Source organism: Acartia tonsa, chromosome 4 (assembly GCF_053477335.1).
Source record: "Acartia tonsa isolate MP-2025a chromosome 4, ASM5347733v1, whole genome shotgun sequence".
NCBI classification, from domain to species: Eukaryota; Metazoa; Arthropoda; class Copepoda; order Calanoida; family Acartiidae; genus Acartia; species Acartia tonsa.
The window spans coordinates 12,063,272-12,081,680 of NC_137263.1; the positions used below are offsets into that span (position 1 = coordinate 12,063,272).

At 38.4% G+C, this 18,409-nt stretch overlaps 1 protein-coding gene across 1 annotated transcript in view; it reads right to left on the reverse strand.

The window, feature by feature from the left end:
* The window catches only part of Vang (Strabismus domain-containing protein Vang), a 39,409-nt gene that overhangs the window by 7,489 nt on the left and 13,511 nt on the right, over nt 1-18,409 (reverse strand). The window contains exons 3-4 of the mRNA XM_080156382.1: nt 17,754-17,859; nt 10,464-11,231 (exon numbers count right to left, since the gene is read on the reverse strand). Coding sequence (XP_080012508.1) covers nt 10,464-11,231; nt 17,754-17,859 — 874 coding nt within the window. The remainder of the gene's footprint in view (nt 1-10,463; nt 11,232-17,753; nt 17,860-18,409) is intronic.

Genomic DNA, 18,409 nt, shown 5'->3' on the forward strand with positions numbered 1-18,409 from the left:
ACAATTTGTTGTGTATTGTGATAAAACTAAAAATAGAACAGGCTTGGTAAGCAAATCTGCTGTGTATTGTGATAAGGCCAAAAATAGAATCTAGATGTAATATAACAATGCATTGATAAACAATCTAACCACCCAAGCCTCCAGCACAACAAATACACCCCTTATTCCAGAGGAAAGGGAGGGGCCCACCATCCATTGAGGAAAATACAATCGAGGTGACATAACAATAAGCCCAGGATTAAGGAAAAGGGCACAATTACCTCACCACACAGTTACCTCAAACCCACAGCACTCCCCCCTCTCCACAGGGGGGAACGGACGGTTTTACCCCGTCCCCTCACGCGCTTCCCCCCTCCTACCCACACTTGACTAAGTCCGCCCACGGTGTGGAGATAGCGACCGGGAGAACAGAGCGCCATTTACGGGTCGCGCAGCAGAGTTCGGGACGTATAACAAAATTCAACGGACAAATAAGACAAAGCGGACCAATGAGAGAGCGGGTTGAGGGATAAGTGCGCGTTTTACCTGTGTGCGCGGATTTGACGGTGCGTAAGCGCGTTGCAAGGAAAGGATATTTCACGCACACACACACGCACACCGGAGCGGAGCTACTCCATAGCATCTAACAGAGATATTTTTAGAAAACAAGACTTACAAACTTCTCCCTCCTATCTATAGTGTGATAAAGGAAAACCCAATCAGTTCCTGACAGCAGTTCAGACCCTCAACAGCTATCTACCCCTACCAGCCTACTCTACAACTCAGAAAAAAACTAGTGACAAGTACATCTAAGTTACATCTTTGTAGTTAAACTACCAACCTAGTGATAAACAGTGTTGGCTGCTAGGCTAGAAAGCCTCAAGTGTAGACCATTTATAGTATTGACTTAAAACTTCGTGTCCCGCCGCTGAACCGTTGACCCGATGGAGCAGCCGCAAGCGCCAGGAGGCGACCAAGCCCAAGGATGGCTCCAGGATGACCCCCAACCGGCTCCAGCCGAGTACCGCAAGCTGATGCTGAGTAACCTGCCGGAGTATAGAGGACCGCCCAAGCAATCCTGGAGTTCCCACATCCTCAAACTCGAGATGTCATGGGCGGCTTACCGCATGCCTCCCCATGACACACTAAACCGCCGCAACGCCCTTTTACTGTCACTGGTGGGGCAAGCGGCGGAGATGGCCTCTCATCTGTTTGGCGAGGCAGGCCAAGCCTTGACATACGAACAAGTCAAGGCCGAGTGTGAAATGTTATTTCGTCCAGCCTTTGAATCCCAGACTTTGAAGCAAGCCTTCAGGGATTACAGGCAACACTCGACAGAACCTATACAAGCATACATATCCACAAAGTGTGCCTTGTATAGGGAGGCCTACAGCCATGAGGACCTTGAATTGTTGATAGACGAATTAAATCGTGGCATTCGTAACGCTAATGTGAAACGTGAAATGATGAGTCATGAGATCGCCTCGGTACCTGAGTACACGAGGCGAGCCATGTTCACCGTCACAATGATTACCAAGCAGCTGAAGGAGGGTGTGTGCCTAGTGGACGCCACCGACGGGCTCACGGGATCCGCCAGCGTCCAGTTGCCCCACTATGACGAGTCGGAGCCAATGGAGATTGGCGCCTTGGCTCCGGGTCTCCACCAGATGGGGAAGGTCGCCCCAGATGACAAGACTTCAGGCCGCTGTTTCCGCTGCCAAGGGAAAGGCCACCGAGCCCGAGACTGTCCGACGCCTATGGAAGTCAGCCTAGAAGAGAGACGCACCCAGCCACGCCGTGACCGTCCTGCCAAGTGCGACCGTTGCCACTATGCCGGCCATACAGCGGCCGAGTGCAGAGCCGACTGGGACCAGGTAGCCGGCCGGAGGCGCACTGCAGACAAGGGCGCTCCCCCAGGAAAGCCCCACAGAGTAGCCAACATGGAAGGGAGCGCGCCCCCAGCAACACCGCAGCAAGCAGCCGCCCCCAACGCAGCGGGCCGAGCCTACGGAATGCCGCAGTTTGGAACCGTCCCAGCTAGAATCAACGTACTGGGAGGAGCGGCTGAACCCAACCGGGTTGACCTGGGCTTCAGCCTCAACCACCTGGGGCCGGAGTTTGTGCAACCCAACAACATCGCCGAGCCAGAAGTCCTGAGGCCCCAGCCCTTCAGCCTAAACATGATGGGGCCTGCCCGACCGAGCCTACCCAGCAAGAGTGGAGGGGCGCTACCCAGCGTCACTGAGACGGTGTACGGAGAGGCCCTGGCGGCCGTTGAACGAGAGAGGCAGGAGGCGCTAGCCAGCGCATCAGAGTCGATGTATGGGGCGCCACCCGGCGCCGCCACCTGCGATGACTGGGGGGTGCTATCCAGCGCCCCCACCCTGGTGCCTGGGGCGACAACCGTCGCCGCCACCGAGATACCTGGATCCTGGAACAAGCCAGCAGTCCCAGAGGAAGGGGTGACACCCGTCACCCCCAGTCAGCCAGCGCCACCAGCCCGTAGGGAGAGCCCAGCCATACACCATCCAGCGCCCACTGCCAGCCGAGGGAACCCCGCTGCCCATCACTTCCAGTCGAGCCAGGATAAGTTAAATTTGACAAATGTATTGTATCCAAATTATTGTAACCCCCCAACCTTGCCTGTGCCTCCTGCACCAGAGGCTGGGGAGATTGAAATTTGGGGATATAAGGACTTGCCTGTGCCACATGCACCTGAGTTCCTAGGGCAGGGGAGGGACGTAATTCAGGGCGAGCCTGTGCCACACGCACTTCAGCCCCATGCCACTGGGCATGCCATGGACAAGGGAAGGGACCCCTTGGGGCTAGGGGAGCCGACACCCAGGCAGGCGCCAGTCGCCTGTCAGTCTGTCATTGGGGAGGGTATCGGGATGCCCCGGGCACCCAAAGATAACGCTCAATGGAAATTTGTATCTAGCCAGGAGCAACCCAGCCGTGTCCAGCCCCAAGAAGCAGCCGTGGCCCGAGCCGAAGATCCCCAGCCGCGTGTGCGAGGTAGATGGCTGTCTGGTAGCTTCTCACACTGGTGGCTGGTTCTGTGGGGACTACTGCTCGCAGCCGTGTGGCCTACCACTAGCTACGTCCTGGTAGGGTGGGACTGCGCCAACCCCACCCACGTCACAGCCTACAACAAGGAGAAGATGTGTAGCACGGAACCGCTACACCAGGAGGTGCCCCTGGGCCACGAGGTACATGTCCTGCAACAAGTCAAGATTAGGGAAACAACAGGATATAGTTGTCAGCTCACCGTGTCCCAGTGGACATTTAGGTGTGGGGTATGGGGTCACCTCAAGGTGACCTCGGTCCCCACCCTCATGAGGCCAACCAAGATTGATCCAGAAACGTGCCGAGACCTGGCCAGGAACCGAGTCTACACGCTGCCAGGCAAGACCCAGCCACTGACGTTCCAGCTGAACCATCCCCTGTTCTTCACCCTCGACATGGTGGGCGCCTTGGTCAACAGCCCCGAGGGGGTGGGTTGTGAAGGGGAGGACATCCATTTCGAGGGCCAGCTGTACCGCAATGAATTAGTGCTCCAGGAACGACGGCTGCTGGTCAAGGAAGAGACCTACGTAGTAGAGGATGGACGGGTGGAGTCCCAATCTGACCACCTGACCCTAGAATGTCCCCATTCTGAGCTGTCTTGCATTACTGGGGAAGCCACCTACGTGTGGGACCACCTGGGGAGAGATTGCCCCTTGAGGCTGATCCGCAGCCTCCAGCCTAGCCTAGTGCAACTGTGCACGCGGAGGAAGGCTGGATAGAGCTAACCCCCGCACCTAAGAAGAGGCCACCCCCGCTGGATACGCCCAAGCAGCTGCTGACAGAACCCTTGGATGACTTTAGTTCGGGAGGCTTGTATTCGCAGGCTGAGCTGAACGACTGGCAGCAGCTGCTAGCGTTCCCAGCGTATAAAGCCGCCATGCTGACCGGCCTGTCTTATGGCTCATGCGTTCAGCAAGGTAGCTGTTCGGCCACCGGAGACCATGGGATCGTGTCCTACAATATCGACCGACTAGCGGATGAAGGAGAGGCCGCCTGGATGTCTGGGCTGGGTTCAGACAAGCTATTCACGAGTGGGGAGATGGCGCAGCCATACTGTGTTTGCTGTTGTTGATCCTCAAACTGCTGGGGGATTTAACCATCATTTCCCTGGCAACCGCACAAGGAGGTGTACGGGCCGCCATGAATGCGATGTCACAAGTGTTCCTGTACCATCCAACCTTGTACAGGAAGGCCTTGGCCAGAGCCCGACTCACCCATGCCAAGTCCCGGGACTTTTCAGTAGACTGGGATGCCATTCCTATCGGCCGGGAAGCAGCCGAGGAAATGGTGTCCATGCAATCAGCCGATAGCGGGCATGACCGCCCAGGCAGGCCTGGACCACCCTCTGGAAAGCCCCGCGGCCCCTCGGGAGGCCAGGCTGTCGCTCAGACGGTCAACTTGGTAGCCAGTGCCCCAGCCGCTGCCAACAACAACCAGAATGCCCCGTTACTGACCGGCCCCGCGGCGGCTGTGCCCCACGCCAACCTGACACCTGCTGGCGCCGAGCTACGTGTCCAACCAAAGCCAGCCTCTACCTTCTATCCCACGTTGGGAGCCCATCAGCCCTGAAAATCACCACTAGGATTCCATTGAATCATTATCGTTTGTATATACATCTTAGCCCTAAGGAGCGGGCCGAAGGCCTCAACCACTGTCGGAAGTCTGGCAGGGAGACCCTCTCCCAGCCTTCCGAGGGGAGAGTTGTGGTATTCGGCAACCGTGAGCCATGCCTATGGCAACCCTGACCGGGGTTCGGGGAAGGGCCAAAGGCCCTCCCCCGAGTCCTGGGGAAGGGGTCTGCCGACCCCCTCCCTATGCCTAAAATTAATGATTGATTCTGACAGCCTTATTATGGTTAAGCTGTATTGTTAATTCCCCCCACCCTTTCCAGGGATGGGGGATCATTATTGCCCAAACTGACTATTGTATATGTATTATATTGCTTTTATTTATGATTATTTATTCCTATCTGTGTAGCTATTGTTTGTTGTATATAACTTTAGTAATCCTTAGACCTTCAATAAAGGAACAACTGAATAGATCCTGTTTATTATTTAGTGATTTCTAGAGAAGCGTAGCTTCTCTATAGTATAGGTGTCCACGTCTGTTCACACTGCCGTAGTCATTTGAACTCGGGTGTCTGCCATTTATCCTAGGCGGATACCACAATATGTGTGTCAGGTTTGAGAAACTAATATTAACGACTTTTAATCGAAAAATGCTTCATTTTTTATGGGTCCAAAAAACGAAGTCAAATAAGTGAGTTGGTAGAGGTCAAACGACCAACAACGTAAACTAGAAAAGTGTATTAGAATCAGCAAAAAAAATCGATAGAAAAATCATCATTAAAACCAAATTAATTGTATTCTAGATGTTGTGTATACTGAGTAACATTTTGACAACTAAAAATATGATAAGTTAAAGGGCCTTTTTTAGCCACGTTGAATACTATTTGAAGTTTATTTTTTATATAAAGTACCTGCCATGTTACTTATGGTACAGTTTTTTATCATGTAATGATTTTTTTTTCTTTAATGCTGCGACTCTAAAATGCTTCTATTTTTTTAAATAAGTATAATTTTCAACTTAAGAATTGTAAGGGGGTATTTTTAGGTACCATAAACAGGGGTTGGTAATGGGTAGAAAATCAAGGACTATCTTGTCCAAAAGTAGCACAGCAACAACAGACTACATGTAAGGACATAATAATAAATTTAGAAATCATTAGACATTAGGAATTATAAATTTAAACTTTAAAGATTAATCATGTCTTTATGTCTGATTGAACTAAAACATCTAGCCAACCGCTGGACCGACATGGCTCTAATTAACAGTGAAGCTTCTAATAGGTCCCAGATAGTTGTTTTCTTCCTAAATCTAAATTGCAACATGGTGAGTAGACCTAAGTTACTTTAGAATATGTCCTAATGGTTGTGCGCCAAGTTAGTTGAAGAGTAGCTGCACTACTAAAAATTAGGCAGAATAGAAAAGTAGGGTTATAAAAGTTGGACAGCAGGGGTGGAAATTAATGGCAGATTGGCTTGTTAAGTTGTTTGCAAGCTCTAAAAAGGCTTCCTTTGTTTTTAAAGGACTAAGATCCTTAATAATTTTAGACTAGGTGACCCTAACTTGATCATTTTATCTACTGCGCATGGTTGAGGCTTTTTATATGCTAGGGCATTCCCCATATTCCTAAACTTATATTAATATCTTAACAACTAGAATATTTATTTCTCGCATCGTATTATAAACAGCTTTCCGCGGATATAGAATGTACAATTCGGCACCTCGGGGCTAAAAAATGGTTTTAATCTTATTATTGTACATTTTTATATTCGTAGAAAGCTGGATATAATACGATGCTAGACATAGTTTTTTCGTATGGATGAGAACCGGTTCCTATCCAACGGATTCAAATGAATACGAGAAAAAAAATATACTTTACGTTGCAGTCTTAAGCTAAAATTAATAAGTATTTATGAATATAAGTCAGAAAAGTTTAAAATATCAAACTAAAAGAGTGTACTAAGGAAAAGAAATTGGGAAGTTAATTTTAAAAATGGGGGTGAGTTGTTTTAAAGTATATTCAATGCAGCCGATATTAATGACTTCAGGGTTAAAACTTAGGATTATGTTCATACAAAAAAAATAATTTGAGTTTAGCAAATTTGTTTAAAAAATATAGATAATTGTATTATTTTATAATATTGTCATAAAAAGGTTATGTATTTAATAAATGCCTCTCTTTCTTTCTTTATATCACATTCTTTTTTTTTATGACTAATGGACTAATGAACATCTGCTTTATAATTCACCTTTCCGTTTGTCTGTTTTTATGGTTCGCTACTAAAGTAAACCAGGGAAAACAAAGAAATATTTTTTCATCCCCTAAAAGTTTGCGTCCTCTTGGAAAACTCCTATGCACACCATAGCTTTTAGTGAATATTTAGTTACGTTTCTAAATGGATCTATTGTATTGCCACGCGTTATGGACAATACTTTAGATATTTCTTAGAGTTGTAACGTTGTAATACAAATGGAATATTATTTTTTTTGACAAATACAATACACAAAATAGCCTAAAACTTGTCGTTGAAATAACATAATTCCTTTTAGAATCTTGGTTGTGACAATTATAGATTTTACCTTTCAAAAAAATAAGGATTACTATTCTAGAGTATTTAAAAGACTCTTTTTGAAACTAGGGGTATTTTTGACCAAAGAACCAAGGCTAAAGTTTTATGGTTCACTATCACATGCTCCTTTGTCGATACATTTTAGGATGCGTTGTAACTTTATAAGTGTAACTATAAACAATAGCATTCATATTGTTCTAACAGAGTGGTTCGCGAAAAAAATTGGCAACCCCTTACAGTTTTGGACACCCTGATTAAACCAAAACAAAGGTGTGGGTGAGCTTTACGGGGTATATGAGAGACAACATGAGGGGTGCAATTTAATCGTCAGTGGGGTGTATACACTCCCATTCTGTACGCCTCTGACTATGATCAATTTAAAGTTTAAACCCCTCTATCCTGATTGGACGTGAAACAAAATTCATTCAGGAGTATGGCAAAGAGATTGACATCCATAGAACAAATTGATCCATTTACCCCGACGAGTCCGCCTATAAAATAAGACGTCATACTGCCCTACCATTGGTCAATTAAAAGGTATACTGGCCTGCAATTGGTAATTTAGTCTGTTTATTGGCCTAACACTGGTTATTACAGGCACTATAAAGAGCTTCCTACCTTTTGTCTTGATGAAAATGTGTGTCATGGTAAAAAACTTTTGAAAGAAGCACCATGTGTACTAGAAAATTGTACATACATTGTAATACTTTATCTCTTTAATCTAATAACAAGAACAAGCATGTTCAAAAGTAGCACTTTTTAGCCTAAGGATGTGCAATTTAAAAGTTGTGGGGTGACACATTCTAAAAACCTATTGATTTTTAGGTATTCATCACATGTGTGTGTATGACTTTAATATTGACAGGAAAATAAAAGGTCTAATTAATCAATAGTTTTTAAAAACAAAATAGAAGATTGTAGAGTGGCTCCGCTACTAGAAAATATCGCGGCGTGTGTATAAAGAAATTTAGTGATGTGAGTAGCTAGAAGCGAGCATGGCTAGTCGATAGTCGCTACAGGTTTTATATCTAATAAATTATTTTCTAAACAGAGAGGTTTTGACAGAAAAAAAGAAATATATGTATAAAATGGATTATCATTTTTTAAAGGAAGGGTAAATCGTTAATTTTTTATATCTTTTTAGAGGAGCACATAGCAAATTTACAATCATTATAAGTATGTCCTTACATCCATTTAAATCATATATCTAATTGTCCTATTAAATGATTCTTTAAAATGTTGATTCCTATAACAAGATAAGTCCGTCCAAGATGTATATATGTCCACATTAAACTTTTGCATTAAAACAATTTAACAACTTATGAACGCAATTTTTTTGTTGTTCAATATTTATATTCATAAGTATTTTTCTCGTATTCATTCGATTCCGGTGGATAGGAACCGGTTCTCATCCATACTAAAAAACTATTTCTAGCATCGTATTATATCCAGCTTTCTACGAATATAAAAATGTACAATCATAAGATTAAAACCAGTTTTTTTAGCCCGTGCATTCGGCACCTTGGGGCTAAAAAACTGGTTTTTATCTTATAATTGTACATTCTACATTGTATATCCGCGGAAAGCCGTTTATAATACGATGAAAGAAATAACTATTCTCCAATGTGTTTATGTAATGCAAAATTTGTATTTAAACAAACAATAATGAAATAAAATTTTAAAATGGGAGCAAATAAAAAAAATGATTTTTACAACAATGGCAGAAAACCAGCTAATTTTAGTTGAAATAAGAATAAATCAAAAATTATATTGCTGGCTTCAGTTCCTTGCAGTCATAGCAATAGAGATAAAAAAAAGAGTAATTGTCTATATTTTAAACTCTAGGGCTACTCTTTCAGTCAGGCGTGACTGTTTGTATGTCTGGTCCACCTTTCTTATGCAATCTGTCTGAACATTGGACTAAAATTTATGTGGTTACCAAAGTTTTACTCATTAGTTGGTTTAAAAAATTTGGGGCATTTTATTAAATCTTAATTGGTTGTACAGTTTCCAATTTTTTCCACAGATATTTCATTATGAATCTTCAGAAGGGGTAATTTTGTTCATTATAATTGGAAGAGTACGTGGGATATCTTTCCAGTTAAGATCCTAGCAAAATCTAAATATATAAATACTAGCTTTTTGACTGTTTGTCCGTATATATCTAATTGTACTACAAAATGTTTCAATGAAGAAAATTATAGAATTCGACAAAAGTATGTTTAGAGAGGTCTATAACTAATTATTAGTGTGTAACTGTGGCCAAACCAAAACTGTGGGAAAACTACTCAGGCTGGAACATTTATTTCACCAAAACAATAGAGTTAATACCATTAGACAGAAAATAAAAGGGGTTAGTTGAAAAATAATTAAAAATTAAAATGGAGTTGAAACGAAATTTCTGCGGAATAAAACCTAATCCTTTAAAGCAGACCATTACAATGAACAATTTATTCTCACTCCGGATTATATTTTGATCCGGATTAAGTCTATGATTTTTAAAGGGGTTTGATAAAAATGAATTGTTTGTTTAGGTATTTTGTTTGTCCGTTAAGATCTCGCCAACCTTTGAACCGATTAAGTTTTCCAGTATGAGAAACTTAAAATAGGTAAATATTTAAACATTGGGATGGTTTTAAGCTAATTCTTTTTCTGCTCCCTCTTCTGAATGCTAGGAGCGCAGCTGATAGTATTAAAAAAGCTAGTCTTTATTTAGACTTGGTGGGAGGTTTATATTAACTCCATTATCCCTCAGTCACCAGCTCTCTCACTCACTCGCAATTCAAAGAAAATTAATTTCATTGTTGTATGAAACCTAATGTGACAATAAAAAAAGGTTATACGACTTCCTTCCAAAACAATTTAACCCTTTGAATTCAATTTTTGATGCCATATATCATGATTCTTGTTTTATTTCATTTCTTTACTTATAATATTCTTTACAAAGAAACAATTGAATTTATTTCAATTTTCTAAATTTTTTTATATATTTTTTAAGAAGTGCATCTTCTCTATGATAAGTTATGGTCATAATTGAATCGTTGCATGATTTTTTTATAAGTCATAAAAAGGCTTTTAGTAATACGCAATAATATCAGAAATTATGTTTTATAGAACTTTTATTGCTGCGTTACTTATAATATATATATATTTTTTCCTGTATTTTTTTACTTAGAGGGTTTAAGAACAAACATTCAACAAATTTGCACTTCACACAATCTTAAAATCATTGTTTGTTGTCAAAATAAAAACAAAAATAATGTTTGTGAAAAAATTACTTACATTTATATTTCCGTTGCCCATGTTGTCGACATCATAAACCTTGTATCCAGTCTTGCTCCTGGCTCCGGGTAAAACCTCCAGGTATGGATTGTAGATGGGGAAGTCAACATAGTACTTTTCCAGAATGTTAACGGCCGCCCGTTGGATGGACAGGTCACCGATGGTGTAGCTCTGTGAGTGGCCGTCTGGAGATCTGACAACTTTGACATAATATTGAGCTTTCATCTGGCGCAGCTCTATCAACAGAACCGCCAGGTAATGGACAAACAGCAGCGCATCTATTAGGGACAGCGCAAATTGTACAACATCCTTGTAGTGAATGTTGTTACGATCCTGTAACAAATGAACACCGTAGAACAGCCAATAGGAAACTACAAAAACAAGAATGAGTAGGGACACAATGGCGCGGAAGCCAAATATTCTTGGCAATGTGGCCCGCGGGTGTCTAAAGAACACAGCCCAAGATCCAACCAAAAGGATGAAGAGCTTGAATGAGAAACTAATGAGCATGCCGTCACAGGTAACATCGCAGTGGAGGTGATCCTCGCGTATATTGAACACCCCCACCTTGGGGAGTATGACCATGAGCACAGGGCTCAAGAAGGCGAGGGAGGCGAGGGCTGCACAGGTGAGGGGCCCCAGGTACTTGTCACACAGGAACCTGACAGAGTTGGTCTGGTGGATCTGCCACTTGGATAGATCCTCCATAGTGTACTCAAGGTCTGAACCGTTCGTCACAGCTGTCGTTGTCTCGCCCCAGTTCTCATCCTAAAATAATAAAGAAAGTTAATATTTGTTGATGTAAAAACTGGCATTTATGACTTATTCCTTAAAGAAACTATTTTTGGGACAACCACGTATGTTTTTGAAAGGTTTGATTGTTGTACATATGATTTATAAGAGAAACGATCAAAGTTCAAAGAAGTTTCTTTTAAAGTTACTAGTATATCTGAACTGGGATCTTAATGGGCAGATACACATCAAGTAATGGATATCATTACTATTAAAATATTTAAACCTTAATTCCGTGACAATTCACGAAATGAAACAAATCAAATATTTTATCTAATTTCGTGAGAGCTTACATTAGTCAGAGAAAAACTTGTTTTCATTCTAATATTAGCAATTAAGATAAATTTGATACTACTCTTAGGAACTAATAATTTAAATTAACGACATTTAAAAATTTAAAATATAGGTTTTTAAACGAAAAAAGATAATAACACAAATAAAGGACAAAATGACATGTAAAATAACTATGATTGATAGAGATACCTTGCTTTCAAGATCAATCCTAAATCATAAAAATTTTAAAATAGACAATCTTCATGCATAAATTTTCAACTCTAGGTATTTTTTACTGACAGACTACACTAAATTTAGAAAAGCTTTGCATATAATTTTTCTTTTCTTTTAAATTTAACGTAGATGTTATCATGCAGAATGAATCATTATCATTTGAATTAAACTTCTTATTTACACTTTTGGCATGACTTTTATCATTAGGAGAGGGGTTGATAAAGTTAGGGTTACCAACTTTATTTTAGTTACTTTTAATATGATTTCTTAAAGCATCAAATAATAGTTATTTTTAGTTTTGGAAGGGAAGGAAAAAATACATTTGATATCAAAATTATTAATAGATGAAAATAAAAAAAAATATATTAAAAATGGCAACCATGAAAAAGATTATTTCTTTTTGTTGCTCTTCTCTTTTTTTCTCCTCACCATTACTTGACGGGAAAACTATGCCAGAATATATAAAAGTCACATACAAGGATGTTTTAGTCCAAGAAAAGCACAGCTTTGGAAAAGACAAAAAAAATGCAACAGGCAATTTTTACTCAAAAGTTAAACTGTGGGTGTCTAAAATACATCATGTAACACATCATGTGTAACACAATCTTTGTCTTTTATTGGCAGATTTTTTATAGCAGCTCTACGATAGGTCAAAATGTCTTTCTAGAATATCGTGATTCCTATTGGCTGATTTGTTCGATTTTTACCAATTTAGGTATCTCATTGGTTGACTACTGGAAGTATATTAATTGATTGCCATTATCTCTCTCTGATTGTTTAAAACAGCTTGGTACAAAAGGATTTTATCACTCTTGTTTAGTGTAGTGCAAAAATGATTTTAAAAATCCAGGATTGTTTTAATTTGTAAAATATTGGTATGACAAGGAAAGTTTTCTCGAGCTTGTGTGTTGTCAATCAAAAAAAAAGATTCTAAGATAAAATGAACTGGGGCCGTATTCTCGAAATCAAACCCTTACTTTTACCTTATTCAGGACTAAATTCTAAAAGTAGTTCCTTTTCTATAAAAAAGCTATCACATTTTAAATATACCAGCGGCTGCACCCCTAGCATCTATGGACTCTGTCTTGAATGGGATAAGCAGGGGCAGATAAATATTATAAAACCAACCCGAGATATTTGTGTAGCTTCCCCTAAAGAGAGAACTAAATCAGTTTTGCCGTGATCGAAATCTTAAGCTTAAGACAAAGAAAACCTTACTACTTAATAGGACCCTACCAATTATACGAAAAAGTATAAAAAAACTTTTAATGAATATGGTCTTGGAAGACCTTTAGCTTTTCTTTTCTTGAGTTTTATTGTATGTTAATTTTGACTAAAAGTTCAACAATTTCGATACATCATACATTTTACACACACACTGTGTAATATAGCATCAATACATTGTTCTTTGGTGCTGGGCTTTTAATTAGAGGCTGAGAAATTCTATAAAGACAAAGTAACTCTATGACCTAGACTTTGCTTTCCAAATAGCACAACCTTTTCAATAGAGCCTATTTCTTGGTGTATGCTTCAAATGTTACCTTTTAATGGAAAAATGAACCCAATTAAAAAAGATCTTGTTCATTTCTAAACTATTTCTCTTTTTTTGGACACTTAATCTTGGAATTTGATTTGGCAAGTACAAAGAGAGGAAGACAGGCAAAGTAACAGGTTTTAAAAAATTTTAAATAGCATTTTACATTATTTTTATAGAATCAATCAATCTATTAAGAGTAGATAGTAAATAGAAGGTTGGGTAAATTTTTACAAATATTTGATAAATAAATTATGCTATGCTAATCGGAATATTTGTTGCAATGGAAACACACTTAGATGCTCAGCCCTGGCATTTAGGATTTCATTTGGTTCAAATTAGAAGAGGTTTTAAAGCTAGGAAAAGGATAATTCGAAAAACAAAAAAGTATTGTTTAAAAGTGTTGTTTTTATATAGGGAGGTCATAAAATAAAAAAAAAAGATTTAGAAAAGAAAAGGGCAATGCCTTGTTCTAGATAATTCCAAAGTTGATTCTTAACTTTAAAGATTAGAGTCCAATTCTGTAATATGCAAAGAGCAAGGCATTTTTTAATATAAATTTTATGCGCTAGACATATCAGCAAAAGGAGCAATTTAAACGTCTTTGGTGTAAGACGTTGAGGTCTGAACTTAATATGGACAACTAGCAAATGTCGGTGGATATTTTGTTAGGGTCCATTACATAAAAAGTTAATCCATTTCTCACCTAAGACAAGGATTAAATAGAGTTCTCCCCCCCCCCCACTCCTTTCTTATTTTAAAAGCGAAGCTTTTCTACATTTAGGCTGTGTACTTATTGGATTAAAATATGCATGTTAGAGTTGTAATTTATACCCGAACACTAACTTTTACGTAATAGAATGATTATTTTGAAATTTTATATGTAATTCTTATCCGGCAAAAATTGTAAGCCAAATCCCAACAAATAAAGATCAAATTATTGCTGAAACTAAAGAACAACATCTTTAATAAAACCTCTAAAAATAAAAAAATCTACCTTTTCAATCATTAATAGTTGTTTGTGTAGTTGATTTCTGAGCATTGCTGTTATAAATATTGGTCATCCTTGTTGGATGGGATTTAAATGAAAGAATCAAATGAGATGAAGCGTAGGAAGGTGGGGGGAGAGGAGGGGGGGGGGTGCGTGCAGTATTAAATTGTGGAATGCAATTACTTGGCAGGATTTAGCTTCATTTTCAACTAGTAATATATTGAAATTTACCTATTAAAAAGATCTAAGGATAAAATATTTAAAAATATTAAAATTATAATGTTTGGTAAAACTAAAAATTCAATGATTTTTGTAAAATTAACTTATTGCAAAAAATCGGTCAAACTGTAAAAAGTTTCTAGTGGTCTAAATATTTAGTTTTCAAATATGTTATAAGCTTGTATAACCCCTGTGGAGCTAAGAATCTGAATAATTAGCCCCTAGCCTGTTTTAAATACCCCCCAAGGGGAGGGTAACCTAGCTCCCCGCAATCTCTTTAATAAACATTAAATATGAGAGTAGTGGAGGTGCAAAAACTTGATGGTATGCTCATTTTTGTAAATATGTTGGACATGCTCCAACTAGGATTTTAAATATTTAGAAGATCAAAGTTTTTGTGATAGGCTAAAGCGATTTCATTACGAAGAGAAATCATTTTCAGTTGAGTGAATTCTCCATATTAAAGAAGCTTCACATAGGTTCCGGGATTGTTTTAGTCCATTTTTATTTTCTGTTAAACTTTTAAGATGGATTTAGGTTATGTTTCTGCCCTTCTCTGCCACTTCGCATACTAGGGGCGCAACGGCTAGTTTAATATAAAAGTGGTGAAAAAATATAGCTAGGTATATTTAAAATTTAAAAAAAACAAGCTTCATTGAAAATTTTCGATACATTTTATTTTAGTTTACATCAGCATCTTATTTAATGTAGACGGAGAGTTGGACATACCCAAGTTATAGAGTAGTTGCATTACTAATATGCATAACTTTGGAGATTTTTCCCAAATAAGGCAACTTACAAGAAAGTTGTCTATTCATAAACCACAAAAAAGGACTCATTTCTTCCCCACCCCCCTACCATATGTATATAAAACACATACACCCAACCTTCCCTGTCAAACTAAGGTGCTGTTATTACATCAAAATAAGACTGTAAGTTGTTATTAAGTTGGTAGAAACTACTATAGGAGAGAAAATCTTATTATGGTGATCATAATGTGGACAAGTTAGCGGTTATGTTAAGTAATGGTTAGAGGCCTGCATGGACAAGGCCCCGCAGGGTTGGAGGCCCCTAGCATATAGGGGCTAGAAATAACTTTGCTTTTAATATAGAATATAAGGGGGTTGAAGGAATGTTGGTGGCCAGTCAATAGGTTTCAATGAAAACCCGACAAATTCGAGATCAGAAAGAAAATGAATATATTGCAAATGACTAATGTCATAAAGGGGGATCAGTAATATTTGACATAATATCATTTGACATAAATTCATTTGACATAAAACATTTGGCATAAAATCACTTCACATAAAGGTACATTTGACATAAAAACATTTGCCATAAAGGTACATTTGCCATAAAGGTACAATTCACATAAAAACGTTTCACATAAAGATACATTTGACATAAAGGTACATATGATATAAAGGTACATTTGACATAAAGGTACGTTTGACATAAAGGTACATTTGACATAAAGGTACACTTGGCATAAAACGGTTAGAAGATTTTTGAATTTTTTTTTGAAGATTTTCCCCAAGGTAATTTTGCTTTCTTTTAATAATAATTAAAAATTTCTAAAATCTTCCAAAAAAAATTCAAAAATCTTCTAAAAATATTTTCATATAAATATGACTGTATAGACATGGGAACTTCAGTCGTGCGAGGCTTGTGGTGCAGAACTGAGATTCTGTTCACCGGTTGCCATGCTTGGGGAAAAAAATAATACTAGGAAATAAATGAGATACTGGGGAAAAAAATATTTACATCCACTATTATATTTATTTATTTATATGGGAATGTACCTTTATGTCAAATGTACCTTTATGTCAAGTGTACCTTTATGTGAGATGTACCTTTATGTTAAATGTACCTTTATGTCAAGTGTACCTTTATGTTAAATGTACCTTTATGTCAAGTGTACCTTTATGTGAAATGTACCTTTATGCCAAATGTACCTTTATGTCAAATGAGTTTATGTCAAATGATACTTTATGTGAAACGTTTTATGTGAAATGAATTTATGTGAAGTGATTTTATGTCAAATATTACTGATCCCATAAAGGGTTGTAAGTAGACATTAGTCAATAAATAAATGTTGAAAAGATTCTCCAAGTTTTAATAAGGTGCATTTACTATTGGCGAAGCTACTCTTTACTCTGATTTTTACATTTTATTTACCAATTTGACGTTAAAAAAGTGTAGTGTAAAAATAATTTTTTTGTATTTATCTAATTATGTCCATGTGTCGAATTCTAAAGAGGAGGTTGTTTAAATATTACAACAGATTTCTATTTTGATTGAAAATAGGCTAATACAGTTTTAAAAGTCTTTTAGAAGCGTAGCTACTCTGTAACTTGATAGCTTTCTACCAACCGTATTCCACCAAAAGTCTAATAACGTAACTTGTTTAAAATTTAAAGAGCTATTTAACGAACCCGTTATCTAAGGGATTTATTGGGAAAATCTGCCCAAAACAAAGTATCTGCTCTAATTCACCGAATTGTCATTGCTGCCCTATTTAAGACATAAATGTCCTTCTTCTAAATATTCTTTGAAATAAGGGAAAATAATTTTATTTATAATATTTGCCAAAAAAATGTTTCTCTATTTTGTATGAACTAGCGATGGAATAATGAATGAGATTTTGTATAATTTTGTCAAGATAAACATCTTTTTGGGGACGTAAGCTCATTCACAGGTTATGCACTTTGGCTCGAATGGAACATTTAAAAAAAATTCTTGGTATTTCAGATTAGGTTAGGTTGTGATGGGTACTGGGTAAAAAAAAACAATTGTGTACAACAGTTTAAGAGGTTTTGAGCATTATAAAAATCATACAATCTATTATTTGTTTTTTGATTGATGGAAGAGATAAACTAAATAACTTTTAAAGGACATCTAAAAAATGTTTTGTACAGTTTTAATACACTGTGAAAAAGCTGTCAAAGTTAAAAAAGAGATGGTTATCCTAATGTGACTGAAGCGACTCAAAAGTCTTTGATCAACTTAACCTATTTACAAAATGGGAAAAACATGGAAACGACATCAGCTAAGTTGTGTAGTCCTTTTGGTGTCATTTATGGCCTTATGGCAAAAAAAATATAAAAAAAGGCAAAAAACATCTTTTTAGATTTTAGAGAACAGATGGACAGATAAACACCTTATATCATTCCTATAAGATACAAAAAGCAAAATAAATTTTGCTTGAAACAAGAATAAAAACAGTTCATAGAAGAGAAAATGTTACCTGTGGTAAAATCTGGACCTCAATGACCTCCTTAGCCTCGTCCGAGTCCTCAGGTATGGAAACTGTTGTCTCACAGGTTGTGTTCAACCTCCCCACTCCGTTCATACTGAAATATAACATTCATAAATTCATATATCTGAACACAGTAATAGTGTCTGACTGATTATGACGTAACAAAAAAAATTAGCCAATGAGAGGTCGTTATTGACCAATGGTAAAATTTATGGTGGCCTCTCATTGGCTAATTTTTTTTGTTACCTCATAATCAGTCAGACACTATTACTGTGTTCCTCTATAGTTTTAATTTAGTGATTATTTTGGCCGTTCTAATGACAAGGACAATTAGCAAAAAAAAAAAACAATGTACATGTACAAGTTAATGAGAAGGACTATAAACCGTTATACAGTAAAATGGGACTATACAGTCACCAATACAAACCAAAAGGTAGAAGGACTATTTATTGACATTTCTTGTATACATCATTAAACATAAACTTCAAATACAATTAAGAATACAAAAAATTAAATAGGAAGAAATAAAAACTATTCTTAACTGTTTAAACCTTGTCAGTTGTCAATTAGAGGCCATTTAACAAATATTTATGTCTTATTTTGAAACCAGGGATATCAGATAACCTAGAAATGGTCGTATACAC